The sequence below is a fragment of the Rhinolophus ferrumequinum genome, chromosome 21, assembly GCF_004115265.2.
Source record: "Rhinolophus ferrumequinum isolate MPI-CBG mRhiFer1 chromosome 21, mRhiFer1_v1.p, whole genome shotgun sequence".
In the NCBI taxonomy this organism is placed as follows: domain Eukaryota; kingdom Metazoa; phylum Chordata; class Mammalia; order Chiroptera; family Rhinolophidae; genus Rhinolophus; species Rhinolophus ferrumequinum.
In genome coordinates, this window is record NC_046304.1 from 27874607 (window position 1) to 27892394 (window position 17788).

General features: G+C 52.0%; 1 protein-coding gene across 8 annotated transcripts in view; it reads right to left on the bottom strand.

The window, feature by feature from the left end:
- The window catches only part of MSI2 (musashi RNA binding protein 2), a 378183-nt gene that overhangs the window by 17935 nt on the left and 342460 nt on the right, over positions 1-17788 (bottom strand). For 3 of the 8 annotated variants that reach the window (XM_033089089.1, XM_033089087.1, XM_033089086.1), the window contains exons 11-12: positions 11134-11157; positions 9775-9837 (exon numbers count right to left, since the gene is read on the bottom strand). In XM_033089089.1, the coding sequence (XP_032944980.1) occupies positions 9775-9837; positions 11134-11157 (87 nt within the window). Of the gene's footprint in view, positions 1-6163; positions 6214-9774; positions 9838-11133; positions 11158-17788 lie in introns of all 8 variants that reach the window. The other 5 variants (XR_004421222.1, XM_033089091.1, XM_033089090.1 and 2 more) reach the window with 3 other exon arrangements.

Here is a 17788-nt window from a genome sequence, read left to right on the forward strand (position 1 = left end):
GCCACTTCATAGGGTTATGAGAGGTACATGGGATAAGGCAGGTTGCTTTGGCATAGTACTTGGCTTATTCATAATACATACATTATTACTAACATACTACTATTACCATTATTTTATTAAAATTGGATGAGCATTCTTTCAACCACTTGCAACATATCCTTCCCTTAAGCAATCTCCCAGGTGGGCATGGATTTTGAGATGCTGACTGGAACCCCTCTATCCATGCTGTAGAGTACTGGGCTTCACTGTGGTTGTCTCATCCTGACAGATCCAATTCCAAAGCCAATCTCGGTTGTTCGAAAGCATCATTTGCCCACCTCCTGTGCTACAGAATCCTATGCTAGAAAAGGGAGACCTTTTTATTAATATTAATTAGCACCAGGAACAAAAGGCCCCTTTATTTTCTGCTTTCTCTAATTGCATAGTAATTACTCATCTATACTAACAATGAGGCAGACTTTGCCTCCTAGAGGACTGGTAGCTTATACTGTTGGGGAAGGCAGGCACAACTCTGAGAGACATGCAAAACAACGTCCAAGGACTCAAAACTCTGCCTTTCATTCAGGAGAACTCACCAATCAGGAAGAAGACCGAGAACACAACATTGTGTTGAGGAGCTGGAGCAAAGGAGGGGGAGCCCACGTAGGCTTCATTAGGTGTGGCTTCTGGCACTAGGCGCCAGATTTTAACGGAGGCCACAAATACAAAGATAAAGGGAAATGCACTGGCAGAAAGGACAGGGCAGTGGCTGCATGAGGGCACAGCAGTGGGAACCAATAGCCCCAAGCAGGAAATGAGTAACAATTTGTTGGCGGAAGTAAAGGAGAGTCAGAGGAAACTAAGGTGGAGTTAGGTGATGGAATGCCCTCCCATGTCCGCCTCCTTGCTGCCTTGCTCCCCTCCCTTTGCATTCCAGGTCACAAATCCAGCCCCAGCCCTTGGGGTTAGGGGTCAGGCTGTGCTGTGTGGGGTCACTGCCAGGTTGATCTTTAGCTGGTTCTATCCTTTGGGCTGGTTTTGTCCTGACCGAGCCCCACTGCCATAAAGAATGTGAACCTCTCTCTCCCACGAATATGACTATGTTGATCTGACTTTCAAGGTCTCCTAGAATCTAGCCTGTCTCTACCTCGTCAAGCCTGTAACCCCTCTGTCACCCAACCACTGGTCTGCTCATCCCACTGCCAACCTTTACCCAAGTTCTCTCATCTAAAATGTCCTCTCGCCTCCCAATTCAAGTCCTTCAAGGCCCACTTTTCAAGCCTTACTTCCCATCTGAGCTTCCTCCATGCTGAGTGTTCTCTGACCGTGCAGGAGTCTAGTCTTACTAAAGACCAGCTCTAATGTCGATTGTGTGCTGAGTCCTCCCCAGAAGAATGGGAGCTTGCTGAAGGCAAGAACGATGGCGTGGAATTCTGCATCCCACCCCAGCCCCCAGCATGAGGTCAAACCAAGAATCAACCAGCTAATGGATAAGAGCAAAAGGCCTGCAGCATCTTACTGAGCAGCTAACATTACGTGAACATTTATGGAGTGTTTACAATGTACATGAATTATGGGTCTCATGTCCTCCTGGCTTCAGTCCCATCTTTCTAATCTATGCTGGACACTGCTGTCAAGGCTTGTCTAACATACAAATCTGATGTCATATACTAGTTTCAGGCCTCTCTGAGGTTCCCAGTTGCCCATGTGAACCAAGGCTCCTTAGCATGGTACCATGGCCTCCTGCTCTGGCTCTGCTCAATTCTCCAGCTTAATCTGCTATTCTCCATCCGCCTCACCCTCTCCACCCCAACTGCATTTTATTCTCCAGCCAGGGTGAACCATTTGCAGGGCTTCAAGTTCACTCTACTGTTCTTGGTTCTTTGCACATGCTGTCCCCCCTGGTCTCCTGGGAAGCTCCTATTTGTCTTTTAGAAATAGAAATACTCCCTTGTGAAACCTCTGTCTTCCCAAAGCTAATCACTTCCTGCTCTGTGCTCCTCTGTTACTGGGCTTTGAGCATCGTATCGTGAGTACCTGTTAGTTTCCACAATGCTGGGAGATCCTTGAGGGCAGGGATTGTGCTTTGCACTCATCTATGAACTTCTGTGGCAGTGGTGGACATTTGCTACTTGTCTATCCAACATCCTTTGCACTTTCCCCTTCTTTTCAGCACCCAGATTTTTCTTTAGCAATCGTCCTTCTCCCACTGTGGAAGAGCTATTCTGTTTAGAGGGGGATGGATCCCATCCTCAGCGATCAGTTCTTGTAACCCAGGGCTTAGCCAAGGAGCTGGACTTTGTGCGAGAATTCTGAACCATGTGAGCCACCCCTCTGCTTCTAGACGGGGTGGTATCACGCAGGAAACTGTTGCAGCCATTTTGCCACCAGGAAATCCAACATAAAGATAATATTGAAAATAGGAGGGCAAAGCTAAGAGAACTGTAGAAAAAGGGCCCTGAATAATCCATATACGAAGCCCCCTCTTCTATAGAGCTTCTAAGATGTTAGGCAATAAATCCCCTATCCTATTTAACTCCGCTGAGCCAGGTTTCTGAAACAGCTGGGTGTCAGATCCAAAGCGTAGGACAATGCCTGCCACATATAATAATTATTGTTGTTACACACATAATAAATATCTGCTGAACTGAATTCCATCACAATGTGCCCTGGGCCCAGTTCTGAAATCTCGTCTGGAAGTTGGACTGTGAGGTCTTGGAGCCTGGGTCCTCAGCTGACACAGCGCTGGCAGCTGAGGCTACTGGGCTCTCCCAGCATAGCTGGCATTCCTGTATGTGCACGGCGTGTGGGCAGCAGCTGAGTCCTGCATGGACAAACATGGCTCCTCCACAGGGCTACTTAAGTACTTAAGGAAGCCAAAGACCAGGATTCAAGTCCAGGGTTCTTCATCCTTGCCCAAAGCTTTGTTCTCCAGGTAACCAGCTTGTGTGACTTTATTAAGTCATGTAACCATTCTCTTGCCCAACTTTCTCATAAAAACAAATAAACATGTAAATCCAGGCAAAAACTTCTGCCTTCCTGCTGGTCTCATAGGGTAGCTGCAGTAATAGATATGACAGTCTAAGCTCTGTAGGAACGTAAGGAACCACAATGCACCCAGACACGAGCTCCTTTGATGATTCTCACCAACATGGGGGGGTTTCACCAGCTTTCGGGGCTCCCCACACCCTGCAGTGCTCCTTCCCAGCCTAGGTTGCAAGGAGGGGATCCTTCTGTCCCTCTCTATTAGGGCCTACATGCTCTTATGGAGTTTCCAAAGGCACCACCACACTTTCCACCCCTCCTCCTGAGCTAGCACGAGAGCGGGAGCCAAGCCGCTCAGGGGGCAGGCACGGATGTGTCACCCACTGAAAAGAATTCCACTGATTTAAAAGACCATTAACATTCCCCCACTTCATTCACTTTAGGATTAACTTATACTTAGGTCTGGGCTTCAAGGCAAGTCACTAATTGCACTCGAGTTGATTTATCAAGCGCATGGTATTTCTATTACAAAATTATTGATTAGAGTTGATGTATTTTATCCTCAACAGGGTTGGTCCAAAGCCCCTGGAAAATGAATGAAGCTGAGGTCAGCGGCGGGCGGCTCCGCACATTATTATAAATTCACTGGGGTTACTGAAATCCAATGCTGGACTCTTCATGGGGAAAGTCCTGGCTCTCTCAGAAATGAAGACTTGAATGACAAACTGTGAAACGAGGTGCCCACCCCAGAACACAAGGCAGTTGGCTGGGAGATGTGTGTTCAGGGAAGGTCGTCCGGGTAAGTCGGGCTGGTTGCAGCAGCTGGTCCGAAGGGGTCACGGATCTGCTCTCCCTCTGGGCTACTACTGCACCGGCTCTACTCCATGGCCACAGATGTGGCTCTATCCAGTGAGAGTGTGTCCCCATGACCCTACCCACAGATGGGCCATTGGGGGAGGGGGGTCACAGCCCCCCGAAAATGCTTGCTGCTAACACAAGGGAGGCTGGGAAAGTGGAGGTGGCTGCACAGCAGTCTCCCTTCCTGGGCACTGACGGGGGTGCAGGAAAGCCATCTTCAGAAAGGACAGCAGCACATTGATCCATTTTCCTGTTTTTTTAGTGAAGCTGACACCACCAGAAACAACACCTCATAGGAAATAGGGGCCTTCACGGGGTGGGAGCTGCATTCTCAGACCACTGAAGGCAAGAAGAATTATCTGCCTTTATATTCCTTGGCTGGTGCCTGGCACAAAGTAAACCTCCAACACACGCCGGTCGAAAGCAACATCTGGGAACCCTAAGGCTTATGCTGCAACACTATCACTCACGCCCCTCGGCCCCTAGCACATCTTAGGCAAAGGGGGGACATGGAAAACATCCTGAGATGGGTGGATGGGCATGCCTACTTCGGGAGATCTATTCTCTTCCCCAAAGCATTTTCTTTTATGGTTCAAGTTAAACTATTTATTCTGTGAATTTTGCTTTTGCTTTTGTTCATTTCACCTGTTGGAATGGAAACTCTTAGGATGTCCAGCCATAGGACAGCACAGCCATTTTCTTAGCAGAGCCAGCCCAGACCTAGGATTTAGGTCAATAGAGGGTATTTTCTGCTCTGTCTTCTGTCCCCACCCTCTTCTCCTGCTCCCCAACCTAAGTCTATCTGCAGTTGTTAACAGCCTGGAAGCCTCACCATTCCAGATATTTCCCTCTGCCCACCCCACCTCTCTAACCACCGCCATGAAGGCTAAGCCATAAGGACAGCACCTTCCAGATTTACCTTCCTGGTTCTTGGGGCCCTCATTCTGTCTGGTGGCCAATGGGCCTGCTCACATGCAACCCTTTTCCACCCCGACTGTGTCACCGCCGTCCACAGCACCACGCCTCTCCACAAAGCTACCATTTTGCTCTGTCACTTCATACTCTTTTGGTGACTTCAGGGACATTGCCACTTCCTGGGCTTCTGCCTCCCATGGTAGATAAGGGACATCTTCGAAAGCTCTCAGAGACTTCTGGCACTCCCTTATGGCTTGTCACCACAAATACAGGGGAGACAGTATGTCTGAAGACGACTGCCTGACTGCGCGTGCCCTTGCGCTGAGGACAAAGGCAGCAGGCCTGGGCAGTTTTCCTGGGGAGACGGAGGAAAACTGTGGCCTCTTCTTTGACTGGTACAGTTGCCCTCTTCCCTCCCCATGAAGCTGTGCCAATAATCTCCATGCCAGGCATGTCACCGTTCTCACCCACTTGCCCTCACACCTTGGAGAGCTCGTCTAAAGGCTTCTTCTTCACCTTCTTCACCTTCACCTTCACCAACTGTGAGAACCCATGTCAGCCTAGGACCAAATGCATTCCCCATCTGCAGATGGAGGATCTGAAGACCTTAATCCCTGTCCTTTCATATCTCATTTCCCCTCCATCCCAGGGAGGAGACCACGTAGGCAGGGCTGCCACATGGACCTGTCTCCTTGAAGGGGTGAAGGTGAGCTGGCAAAGAATTCCAAGAGTAGAGGGTCTGGAGGAGCCTTGCTGGTAGCCCCTAAGAAATAAGAAAAGATCTGCTCTGTTCAAGAACCACAGGAGGAAGACCGGAACAAGGAAGAACCTGACGACTCCTTCCCGTTCTCGTTCCATTCACTACAGTTGGACGCTACTGATAGAGATCTCCACTGGGAAAGCTAGAGCTGAGGGTGGTGACCCAGTTCTGGACTGGGGGGGCAGGGAGTGTGAGAGGAGGTGGTGGTGGCTGATGGCAAGAACATGGATCCAAGCCCCCTGGCAACGTTGAAAATGTGGAGCCCCTTCTCCTCCTGGTTCCCAACGCTGTCCTTCAGACAGCCGTGCCGTGCCGAGCTGCCGGAGACCCTGTAATATCAACTCAACAATGCATGTTCTACAACTACAGCTACAGCTACCAGTACATGTACTACAGTGCATGCATTTAGTTCAGTCCCACAGATACATACACTCTAGGAACAGGCAGGGAGGTGTGAAATGTTTTACTGGACAACAGGTGTTTTGGAGTTGTAACTAATAATAAAAAAAAAAAAATCGAAAACGAAAGTACAAAAAAGACATTTCTCGAGAGTTGGATATGAGTTTGTTTCTTGAACTGTTTCATCTGAACAAGCAAAAACATGCAAACCAGCTGGTACTAACAGGAAGCTGGACACTGAGAGAGGATTAATAGGTGTGGACAAACCTTCCCGCTGAGCGTGCTCAGAAGAGTGTTTGAGAGGAGGTGTGCAGATCCTAGTGTAAGAGAGGCGGGAAAGTATGCCTCAGAGACACTCTCTCACCGCAGCCCCAACCAAGCAAGAGAAAAGACAACAGAAACATGACTCTCACACTCACCACCACCGTCAGGAGCTCATGTTACTACATTGGATTAAAGCTGGCAAGTATAAAGTACAGTAAGGGGTCTTGGCTGGGGCCGGAGATGGGTTGGGGGAGGGAGGGGACTCAGAAGCTCTAAGACTGATACACGGACCCACCTGTAATGTCACCCAGAAATAAAATAGCCTGAAAGTCTGAACCACTTCCCTCACCTGTTGCGGGGGGGAGTCGTTTGCCAAACAGGATTGAGGTTTGGGCGGGACATGATGGGGCCATTGGAACTGAATGAATACGATCAAAATAAACAAACAAACTCTCGACTGAGCACAAGAAAAGATGACATTTCAAACTACCAGGTGAAGGTAAAAGAAAAGTGACCACTGATAGTGAAGTTATCTAGGAGTTGGCAGGGACCTCCCCTGGTGGGGTCCCCTGAGCCCTGCTCACCTCAGAGAATTAGGAAAAGGCAGGCAGGCTGGCCCAGAGGAGCTGGCGGAGGTGGGTGCAGAGCTCAAGGCCTCCCTGGACCTCCTACCCTGACACCATAGCCCTCACGGATACAAGTTGCCAACGTGAGCAAAATCGAAGCTGCTTCCCACCCCACGGCCCTCAGCAAATACTTCCTCCTCAGGAAGCTCTCCTAGTACGTCATAATGAAAGAAAACCCCAAACAAAACTGTGGAGTTAGACAAAAATGAAAGACAAAAAAAGGGCCTTCCATATGATGCCTCATCTCTAAGCCAAACCTGAGAACCCTGGGGAGCAGAGGCTCATTCCCCACTGCTGGAGTCCTCTGCCAGGTCCATCACGGTACCAAGCTCAGGCTGGTACTCCACAGAATCTCCCTGCACCAGCTTCTCCTTACAGGGGGATGCAATTGAGCGTGGGACTTTCTCCAGTGGCCGAGGCTGCTGGCTCTGGCTCAGGAGGCTGGAGCACCCCTGTCCCCTGGGAAGAAGCTGGAGCGGGGATGCAGGGTTGCAGGAGTAGGTGAAAGGAGAACCTGACAGCCAGTACGCAGTGAGCTCATGCTGGTGTGGGCTGATGCACAAACCCTAACAAGTCTTTGTGGCCCCCTCACATCCATGCCAAAGAGACACTGCGGGGCCCTTACAAACAGGTAAATAATTGGCCATCCTGCCAGGCTTGGAGTCCAGATCATTTTCTAAAGGAAGGGAGGGGATACTCCTTACAGGCCCAAATGAAGTAATAGAAAGGCAGAGATCTTCCTTCCCCAACCTGTAACCCTGCTCCAGGTACAAAGGAGGGTAGGGGGTGGGGGCCACCCTGTCTACACATGGGCAGGTGTCTACTGCCCTGGCAGGGTTCTGACTTTGGCGGGCAGTCTAGTCATCGCCTTTGGGCACATCCCAAGCCCCTGACCCCAGGCAGCACTGTGGGTGCCTGTAGCTTCCTGGCTGAGCCTGCACCCTGGGGGGCGGCACCTCGGAGGTGAGGATTTACTCCTTGTACTAACCAGGCTGGTGTGGGGCAGGTGGTCTGGGCACACACTCCTGAATAGAGTTCACTAACAGTGCAGCGATGAGCATGGCTGACCTAAAATGGCCTGTGGGAGCCTTCGCTCCCGATGGAAATGGCTACAAATAAAACACCACTGAGCCTGAAAAAAAAAGAAAGTGTGGCTGGAGATGGCTCTGACCGTAGGGGTTAGGAGTTAGAGGGGCTGGGTGGGACTCCCGCCTGGCTCTGGGGGTCTGTCAGAGGGTGGGGGTGGCGGAAAGGGGACAGGCCACGGGGAGGCCACTCCCAGACTCACAAAGAACCCCATGCTGCCCTTTAAACTTGCCATGAAGTCAAGGAGAATGGGGTGGGGAGAGAGGCAGGGTTAATTTCGGGTTAAAGTTTAGTTTCATAATCCACGTTATAATAAGAAAGAAACTGAACGGAGAAAACAAAACCAACAACACTCAAAAATCTCAAGTTTTCTTTGTATCGTCCCCCCCACCAGGCACAGGTAGGACAGAGGCTCGTTTATAACGATACCAAAAAGCGCTCAAGTTCAAAAACCAAACGGAACAGGGAGACACGAGGCAGCGGTGCACTCTGCTCCTAGGGCAGGGGGGACCAAGGGACACTGGCCAGAGGGCAGAGGAGGCCTTCGGAGGCTGCTAGGCCAGGAGGACGCGGAGGAAGCGCGCCCAGCTCTCCGGCCCTGCAAGCCGGTCCACCCAGCTCTCTGGCGAGCTGCCTCTTAGCAGCCCGTGGAGCATTCCCTGGCCCCTCCAAATAAATGCCCAGTGGGTGATTCACAGGAGTGGATCCTTTGTAGCTCGAGGCAGTGCCAGTTTGCATGGAACGGATTTTTACTGACATTTCTAATGGGCCTCACTGTGCCAGTTTCTTGTCACTGAGGGTTTGGGTTTTTGGTATTTGCCCTTTGGGCTTTTAATGCCCCATTTCCTGGTACCCTCACCAGCTCCTCCTCCCCCCCAACCCCCCCGCCCTCCTCAGAGCCCCATTACATTAAACTAATCGCTCCCTGGGGGCTCTAGTGCCAAGTCCACGGGGTGTGTGGGGGGTAGGGGGGAGCTTAAGAGAAGAAGGGACCTCTCAGTGGCCCACGGGGCGTGCGGGAAGGCCATGAGTCCTCACTGGAGGCCCCGCACACAGCAGAAGCCCTGCCTGCTTATTAGGAAGGCAGCGAGCATCTGGGGGACAGGGACAAAAGGCCCTCCTGGGGCCTACACCGTAGACAGGCCCCAGCTCCAGCCGGACCCCACAGTGCCCGTGGGAAAATGTTCCCACCTCACTTGTGGGGTTCCAGACCTTCTAAAAAGTTGGATTTAGAGACCAAAGAACCAGCAACCTCATGGGAGGGAAAACCCTACTTCCCTTGGCAGCCAGAGGCCAGGAGCTCTCTGGTCTCCACTAAGAAGAGTGTCTGAGATGCAACAGGGGCATCAGGAAATTGCAGTTCATTCCCCGAGGTCAGAGCTGGCCCCACTTTTGGCCTTTTCAGGAGCTCGGGGGTTTAGCCGGATCAGCAAGCCCATCTGCAGGGGCAGCAGGATCCGAGAGGGCTGGTTGCTCCAGGGCGGGGTACACCCTGCCCTGGATGGGCTCTGCACTTCTCTCTCACAACCTAGACCTTCTCTGGCTGGGTCAGAGACTGGAGGAAGGGAGCCTTGAGAAGCAGCAAAAAGCCAAGGAGGAAAATGACCGCAGGTGCCCTGCAGCCAGCTGGCTGTCAGGTGAAGGGGTCGTCCAAAGTCAGAGAAATGCATTTTTCTGTTTTCAATGACAGAATCATCATCTAACTTTGGTTTGTAGTCCCGTGACTGACCCCGGCTGGGAGGTGCCCTGCGTGGCAGGGCCTGGCCCTCGCCTCCCTGTCCCCACCCGCTGGGCTGTGGTGAGAGTAGTGGACAGACGCAGCCACACAGATCCAAAGGGCCTTTACCTTCCCCTGCACACTGGGGCATGCCTGGGAGCCGCCTGTCCCATACACCTTCCTACCTGATCCTCTGGCTGCTGCCACTGCTGCTGCCGCCACTGGTCCGTAAGCTGCTGCCGGGAAGCCTGGCAAGAGAGAGGAGCTGCAGTCAAGCTGGGATCCTTGAAAGGGGCATGGACAGCCCTGTCTCACAGGTCACACGCCCCTCCACCCCTCACACAAAAGACAGGAGTGGGAAGGCATCTCTACGGGTCAGCTTTTAGGAGGGACACAGATCAGTGGCTCTCAGGCTTCTGGAAGGCACAGCATCTTTGGGTGTGTTTGATTCTCACACATTTTTGTCCCCCCAGAAACTGGTTGTAGAAGGAATACCAAAAAAATTCAAGAGGATTAGGAGGAACTTCTCTCGAGAGCCGGGGCAAGCTCCCTGCCACCCTTGTGCTGACACCAGTAATGACCCAGGACTTGTCCAGAGCAGGACCAAGCATGGCTGGGTCGCCTGGGGTCAGACCTGAGCCGCAGGCAGATCCCTTGGGGCGGAATCATCACAAGAACAGGCACCTTGGCCAGGAGACGGCTTAACTCGAGCTGTTCTCCAAAGGCTCTGCAGGTTTGCTCAGCCATCTTAACTCCAGACTTTGTCATGTCAGCAACGTTCTGGGGGTCCACTGTGTGCGCATGAAGCCAGCTGTGGGAGGGAGTGTGGGGCTGTGGAGACCTACGTGAGGCGAGACCTGTGGCTGTGTTTATCTCTCAGTGTTTCAACCTCCCGAGGCACAGTGATGGGGATTCAGAGCTGGCACTGAAGGGTCCTATCAAGGACCAAGGTTTGTGCTATCTAATACTGCACCAGGCAGCAAGGGTGTCCCAGCAATGGGACTGAAAGTCAAAAGGACAAGGTGACCCCGTGTGGCTACAGAATGTCCAGGTGAAGGGAGAGATGGGCGAGTCCCCTTCTCTGGGCTTGCCTTGGCCACTAGCCATGTGCACATACAGCCATGTACTGGGACACACACAGATACACTCCCACACACATGAAACAATACCCTCTGCCATCTAGGCAGACAGTTGGAGGCCTGATCCCAGGACCCAATGACTGTGGTCTTAAATGAGGTGCCAGAAGCCAGCAGCTCCTAATAAACAGCCCCACAGAGCTGCTCAGCTTTAGCCACTGAGCTTTCCAAATAAGGAACTGGTACAGATAGAGGGGGAAGACATGCATCATGGAGTCGTAGGGAGCAGGGGAGGAAAGAAAGGAGAGAAGAGCCATCCCCAAACGGAGCAAACTAGAAGCCCACTAAACTCTAAGACTATCGTCCTAGCTACACAGAACTACTGGGAGGAAAGAAGTTCAAAAGGGAACAAGCTACTCTAAGAGGGTCAGGCTAAGCTACTTAAAATGCCAATGAAAAGAGACATACTTGCATTTAAATATGGTAATAGGGCTGTTGAAGGGGGAAAAAGAAAGATCCAGGTGAAATACATGTCCATGGTGAACCCTGGCTGCTGGACTGGGTCCCCCGGCTCCCATGAGGGCCACACGCACACACCTGGAGGCTTTTCCCTCCCCCTGCTGGACACCACCAAGGAATGGACTCCCCCACCAAATCCTGTCCCCATTTCTTCCAGACAGGATCTAGATTTCTGAAGATATGGGTGCTGGTGGAATGTGCTGAAGGAAAATAAGGAAGAAGTCAAGTTATTTCTCCCTGTCCCAACTCTCAGTGTACCAGGCTCCCTGCAGGCACAGGGCAGGGCTCAGGGGACTCCGAAGGCAGAGGAAGCATGTAGAGAGAGAAGGAATGTCAAGTTATTCTTTTGCACTCTCTCACTGTTTACTTGAAGCAGAAGGTTTCCTTGGAAGCTTGACAAGGTGGTGGCTGGGGGAAAGGAGAGGGGACAGAACTGGGGGAGGGGAGTTTAGTCAATAAAAAAACTTTACACCAAAGGTCTATTTTTTGGAGTTGAGCGCATTTCGGACAAAAAGTCTGAGAAAGCGGAAGGGGGGGAAAAAAACTTATCCAAGAAAGGAAATCTATTATCCTTAATCTCACATAGAGGCTCCAGCTGGAGACAGCATCAGACATTGCTAAGCGCTGGAATTTAATCTCAACCATCAAAACAGGGCTAAACGGAGTGATAAGTGTGAGAAGAGGGGCTGGGGGAGGAAAGCCATCCAGCCTGCCCCTTAAGAACCCACAGCCTTCACAACCCAGCTCCCTAGTCGCTACCCCACAATGCATCTGTGCCTACCAGGGCCAGACCTCACCACCCCGTTTCCCCAGCTCCCTGCCACCCCTCTCCTGTCCTGTTGGGCCATCTAGCCTCATCGGTCACACCAAATGTGTTCTCCAGATGATCTGGTGGATAAACCCTGACAACTATTTCCAGGGCCAATGGGCTCTCCTTGGTGGCTGGGCCTGTGCGGGATGGATAAGCACAGATCCAGGAAAAGAGTGTGTGTTTGTATGTGTGTTGGGGGCGGGGTGGGGCTGCCCCAGCCAGGGGCTGTCAGAGGCCAGAGAAGCACAGTGACCCTGGCCTAAAGCTGTCCTGATGTAGTGCAGCCGTCTCCAGACAGCAGAGGCACCTGAAGACCAGGAGGCCAGCATTTGGACTCTGGTGGAAATGCACCTTCCCGGGCTGGACCTGGACAAGCTGGGAGAGCAAGGAGGAGAGGCTTTGCAGACTGGCCTCGTGGTCCTATTTTCAGCATTTCTCCCCAGGCCTTGAGGGGCCAGGGATCACCTGTGGCTGGCTACCTCCCTGGGAAACCGCTCGTTTTATTTTTGAAGGGACAGGGGTGTGGGCTGCCAAGGAGAGAACTGCCCTGGCAGGGGGATTCAGAGGAAGACAGCGGGGAATTATGCAGAAGGTCGGCAGGGCTCAGGGCTTCTCATTGGGCTGAGGCCCAAAGCAGAGCTATGGCAGAGGCTCCTGGTCCATGAGTGCCTACGGCCGCCCTAGTACCCCAATACTCAGAATGGGAGATGACCACCCCCCATCTGGGGCTGGGAATGTGGAGAAGGGAGGGTCCTTCTCAACATAGCCTGCCTGGCCGATGCATGAAGGGGACCCCCAAGCTTCACCTTGTGGGGAAGGTTAGCACAATAGCTAAGTGCACAGACATGGAGCCTGTCTGGGTCCAAATCCTGGCTCAGCCACTTATTAGCTGTGTGACTTTGGGCAAGTTGCTTAACATTTCTGTGCCTTGATATCCCAATGTGTAGAGGAGATGATTATGTTAGTGGGGATGAATATATGCCACATGCTTAAACGAATGCCTGTCAGGGAATAAGCTTAAATGAGTATTAGCTGTCACTGGATGAGGTCTATTAGGTCTCTGCCCATCCATCAGCCCTGCCTCCAAGATAGGATTCTGCCATGCAGGGCTGTTCCACATTCTCCATGGTGGGGCCATGTGGCCAGACAGTCATAAACACACAGGAGCCTTTCTATTCCATACGGGTAACAGTGGTCTGTAATCTTTCATCGTGTCCCAACGCCATGATGTCATTTTAGTGGAGCTAAATTTCCACAGCTCAAATTAGAACATACGTTCTGTTCAGCTGTAAGAACAACGACTGGGCCAAAGGGCTGGCAAGATCCTAGTGCTCTAATGTTTCCATTTCTTAGTTGTAAATCAGGCAGAAAGGAGAAAAACGTTTTGCTGAAAAACATCTCAGGGCCTTGGAACTTAGGTATCAAGGAGGTAGTATGCTCCTCCTGTTGGGGAACCTTACATTCAACAGAAGATGTCTGGATACAAAGGAATGAAGCAGTAATGGTGAAATTGCAAGCATGGGCAGGTGCCCGCTTGCGGGGAACTGTCATTGTTTGACTGCGGTTCGACCCAAAGACTCCATCTTGCTAAGAGCTTGGAGCTCCTCTGCCCCTCAAGTGAGGTAACAGAAGGATCACCAGCCTTGTTGTCACAGACTGGCTTCCAGCCCTGGCTGCCCCTGCCTTGCTGTGTGACTTGGGCATGTTGCTTCACTTCTCTGAGCCCCGAGTAACTGACTCCTCTCTACTGCATGGAGGGTTAGGCCCGACGACCTCTGAAGTCCTTTCACCTCTGACCTTATGTGAGCCCTTCTTATGTGAGTCTTCTTGTGTAAAAAGATGACAAAGCTTAGTCCCTCTGTTACTGGCCAGTGGTGGCTTTGCGGTTGGTGCGAATACACCTCCGGGGTTAGCCACTCATCAAAGTGAAAGCTGTCGCTGTCCCACTGACAGTGAATGAGACCCTTTGCTGGACTTTTTGGAACTGTGACTTTACTGCAAATTAGAAGTCAATGGCACCTTGGGTTTCTTTTTAGAATTATACGATACTGCTTCTATGGCACTTGCCAGTGTCTGCCTGCCATAAGCATAGTTATTTTTACATACACATCTTCACTTCTCTTGCTGGGTGACAAATTCTTCCAGGGCATGGACTGAGTCACACGTCCCACTTAGGATCTAGCCCAGAATCTGTCCCACAGAAGAGTCTCATGGAGCATCAGCTGATGACGGTCAGGATGCCCTAATGTGGCGAATGAGAGCCAGGTAACCCACAGGTAAAAGGCAGAGCTGCCTGCACGTCTAAGGAGCCTTTCTACTACCACGATCGTCCACCCCAGGGGCTGGCAAACTCAAGTGCCCACAGAAGTGGGCTGGGTGCATAACTCACCCAGTGAAGGATGCCAGGCGATGGCCAGGGGAGCGCCCCTGTCTACCACACTGATCCTCAACCCTAGGTGCCCACTGGCCCACCTGGAGGCTTTAACAACTGCGGAGGCCTGGGACCCACCCCTGCGGATGCTGATTTGATTCATCTGGGGGGTGCAGCCTGGGCGGTGGGACCTTGAAAGGCTTCCCAGGTGATCCCAGTGTACAGCCCAGAACCGGTAGCTCTGACGTAAAGGCTTTCAAAGTTGAAAAAAAGTTACACTGCGGTGCCTATCTGCAGAGGCCGTCCCCCCGCTACCTAGTGGAAGGAAAGGCCTCCTGAGAGGAGTGTGCTGAACGAAAGCTTGTGACAGACCAGACCACCGTGAGAGCCACTGCCGGGTGCCATTCAGAGCAGTGGGGTCTCTGTCCTGGCTGGGGGAGCTTTCACAACACACCAAGCAGGTGGGGCCCACGCCTCTGTCTTTTAAAGGCCTTCCTGATGATTCTGATACACAGTGGAGCCGGCAATCCCTGACGTAGAGGAAGCCTTGGGGGTCTTTAGTTGTTAGTACACACTGCGAGGGCACTGCTATTCTGTCCAGCGTGGGGTACAGCCTCTTTCTTCGGGTCCTCTGCCCTTCTCGGTATGCCTGGGAGTGGACTGCGGGGATACGCTTCTGGCTTCTGGCGCAGTCACTACTTATTTCTGTAACCTCGGATGAGTCAGTGGACTCCTCTGTGCCTCTCACAAAAGGAGGAGATGAGAGAATTCTGAGGTTCCTTACAGCTCCCACAGGCTGTGATTTCGAGGGGAAGCTTTATAAAACACTCCTGCAATGTGTATTACCATCCCGAATGGTCCATTATGAAAGACAATTTTTCCTACGGTGTGCTTGCTTACACCACTCTCCATTCCTTTCCCCAGCGCCCGCTGCAACTCCCCCGCCAGCAATTTCTATCGATGGTTCCAACATTCTTGGCTCAACCCAATGTTGCTTTACGGACTCCAAACACTCAAAAAATAAGCAACCGAAAGAAATCGTCACCCAGAATGTAGGAAACACGTCCTAAAAGAGTTTAGAAACACCACTACCTGTGATGTGGCTGGCCCAGGACCCTCCCCCACTCCCTAGGCAGGCCTGGTATGACAGGGCTAGGTCTTGTAAAGGAAATCCATAGCTTTGCCTTCTGTGCAGAGAAAGAGAGAGAGTGGTGGCTGCAAGGGGGTGAGGGTGGAAAAAAGTCAGATGATATATTTTTGGAGGGAGAGGGCCCAGGGGTCCAGAACAGAACACAGGGCCTGAAGAGGAATGACAACTGGTAACCAAAGGGGCCCATGTACAGGATCAAACTGTAAAATTCAGCATTGAAGGAAGCACATATATGACCGTGTGGGAAAACAAACATACAAACAAAACCCCCGAGTTCCTGGCATTCAAAACGGGAATCTTATTTCCATGCACCTTTTGAAGAGCAAGCCTGACATTCCCTGGTTATACCACGAGCATCATTCCCATGGAGACCCCGGGACAGAGGCGAGGGCTAGGGCAGGGGTGCTACAGAGTGCAGGCTGGAAATGCCTCATTCTCTGCCGGGAAAATGACAGTCATTTGGGACCTGGCTAATGTCCCTCTGGAGAGGAAGGCAGAGGGACCAAATGAGAAGACCAGGCCTGCCTGTCAGGGTAAGGGGTGGGATGGGGTCTGCAGCCTGGGCCTCGTCCAGGGTCCTCCTTGTGGCTGAAGGTTGGTGAGAGGCTCTGGGCTCAAGAGCCCCATGGGTATTGGCCCCTACAGCAGAGGGATGGCACAAAAATTGCGCCGAAGAATGTTTAATGCAACTGCTGTTTAGCTTAATTTTTATATAATATGTAATTCTTTAGATGCTTGCATAGGGATAAAGGGAAGATGTGCTGTTATAACAACTTTGTGAAGTTGTGTAACGTTTTGTTGTCAGAGAGCCTCTGTTTGGGTGAAAGGGGTTGTAGAAACTCAACACAGGAAGTCAGGGAGCATTCTTTGGAAACAAAAGAAAATTCCCAGAAGACAAAAGCGCAGACCTGGGGTGCCAGGCCAGGAGTCCAATAGGGTGTTTGCCCACAGATTCCTTCCGACTTGGGGGTGTTCAGGGAGTAAAACAGAATGCCTGCTGCCACCGTGCCCCCAAGGACCAGAGAAGGCTGAGGCTGGCCCCCCACCCCCATGTGCCACTGACTGCGGGTTATGGGCCTTGCTCTCAACCCGGGCCTGGCTCCAGCTCAGAGCCTGGAGTTGAGGCCTGGGAAGGAGAAGAGGAGGTGCTCAGAGCAGCCTCCCCTTGGAGAGTGAGCACTTTGACCCACCTGCTGCTATTCCCAGCCCACAGCCGACATTCCATGGCAATTCCTCTTCTGGGAGGTATTGTTTTCCACCTGGGCTGCACACTGGACTCCCCTGAGGAGCTCGAAAAATACTGGGCCTTAACTCCAGAGATTCTGAAATACGCCATCTGGGGTGCAGCCTGGACAATGGAAACTTTCAAAGCTCCCCAGAGGACGCCAAATTGCAGCTGAAGCTGAGAACACAGCTTTAGGTACTGCTTGCTCAGGTCCTGGGACTTTTCTGGGAGGCAGGAAGCAGAACGCTTTCTCTGGGGATTCTGAGCCAGCAAGCATCCTTCTCCCCGGGCCTTCCTACCTCATGACAGAGAGCTGGAGCCCACAGACAGTACCCTCACTCACCCAGCTCTTCTGCAGGGAACTGCCTAACTCCAGGCTCTTCCTCAGCCCTATGCCCTCTCAATAAACATTTACCGAGCACCTACCTCCCACACGCCAGGCACTGTTCTAAGCACTGGGATCGCAGCCGTGAACTAAACACACACAGTCTCTGCCCTCATGGAACTTACAGTCGCTACAAGCCCATGGTAGGTAAGGGGGCTCCATCTGTGCGACCAGGCTGCACACAAACCAACTCCCTGGGAAGGAGAGAAAATTGGCTAATGATAAGCAGGGCCCTGGGCTGAAGGGGAGCCGTGGCTCACTCTGCCAGGGAGAAGGGGCCATCTTCCTCGGACCCACCCAGCTGGGAGCCAGGCCCCTGCCCGTGGTTTGCTGTAAGGTCTTCTCATAGCTGAGCTAAGATACAGGAGTGGCTCCTCCAAACCCTGCTTGAAGATGGAGGCAGCTAACAGATCAGTCCTCTGGGATGGTGGACCATAGGGAGAGGCCATTCCAACTAATTCTTTCTCCAAGATCAAGGAAGCAAAAGGAAAAGAATAGAGTGTCCCCAAGGCTATGATTTTTGACCTAGTCCTCAGAGCTTTCAATTCCACTAAAAAATGACCAAGCAAGGCCCTGGCACACGTGACCAAGACCCAGGTCCCACCCCATACTTTTCAGTCACTACCCACTGAGTTGGGAGTACGGACTCTAGAGTTCCAGTT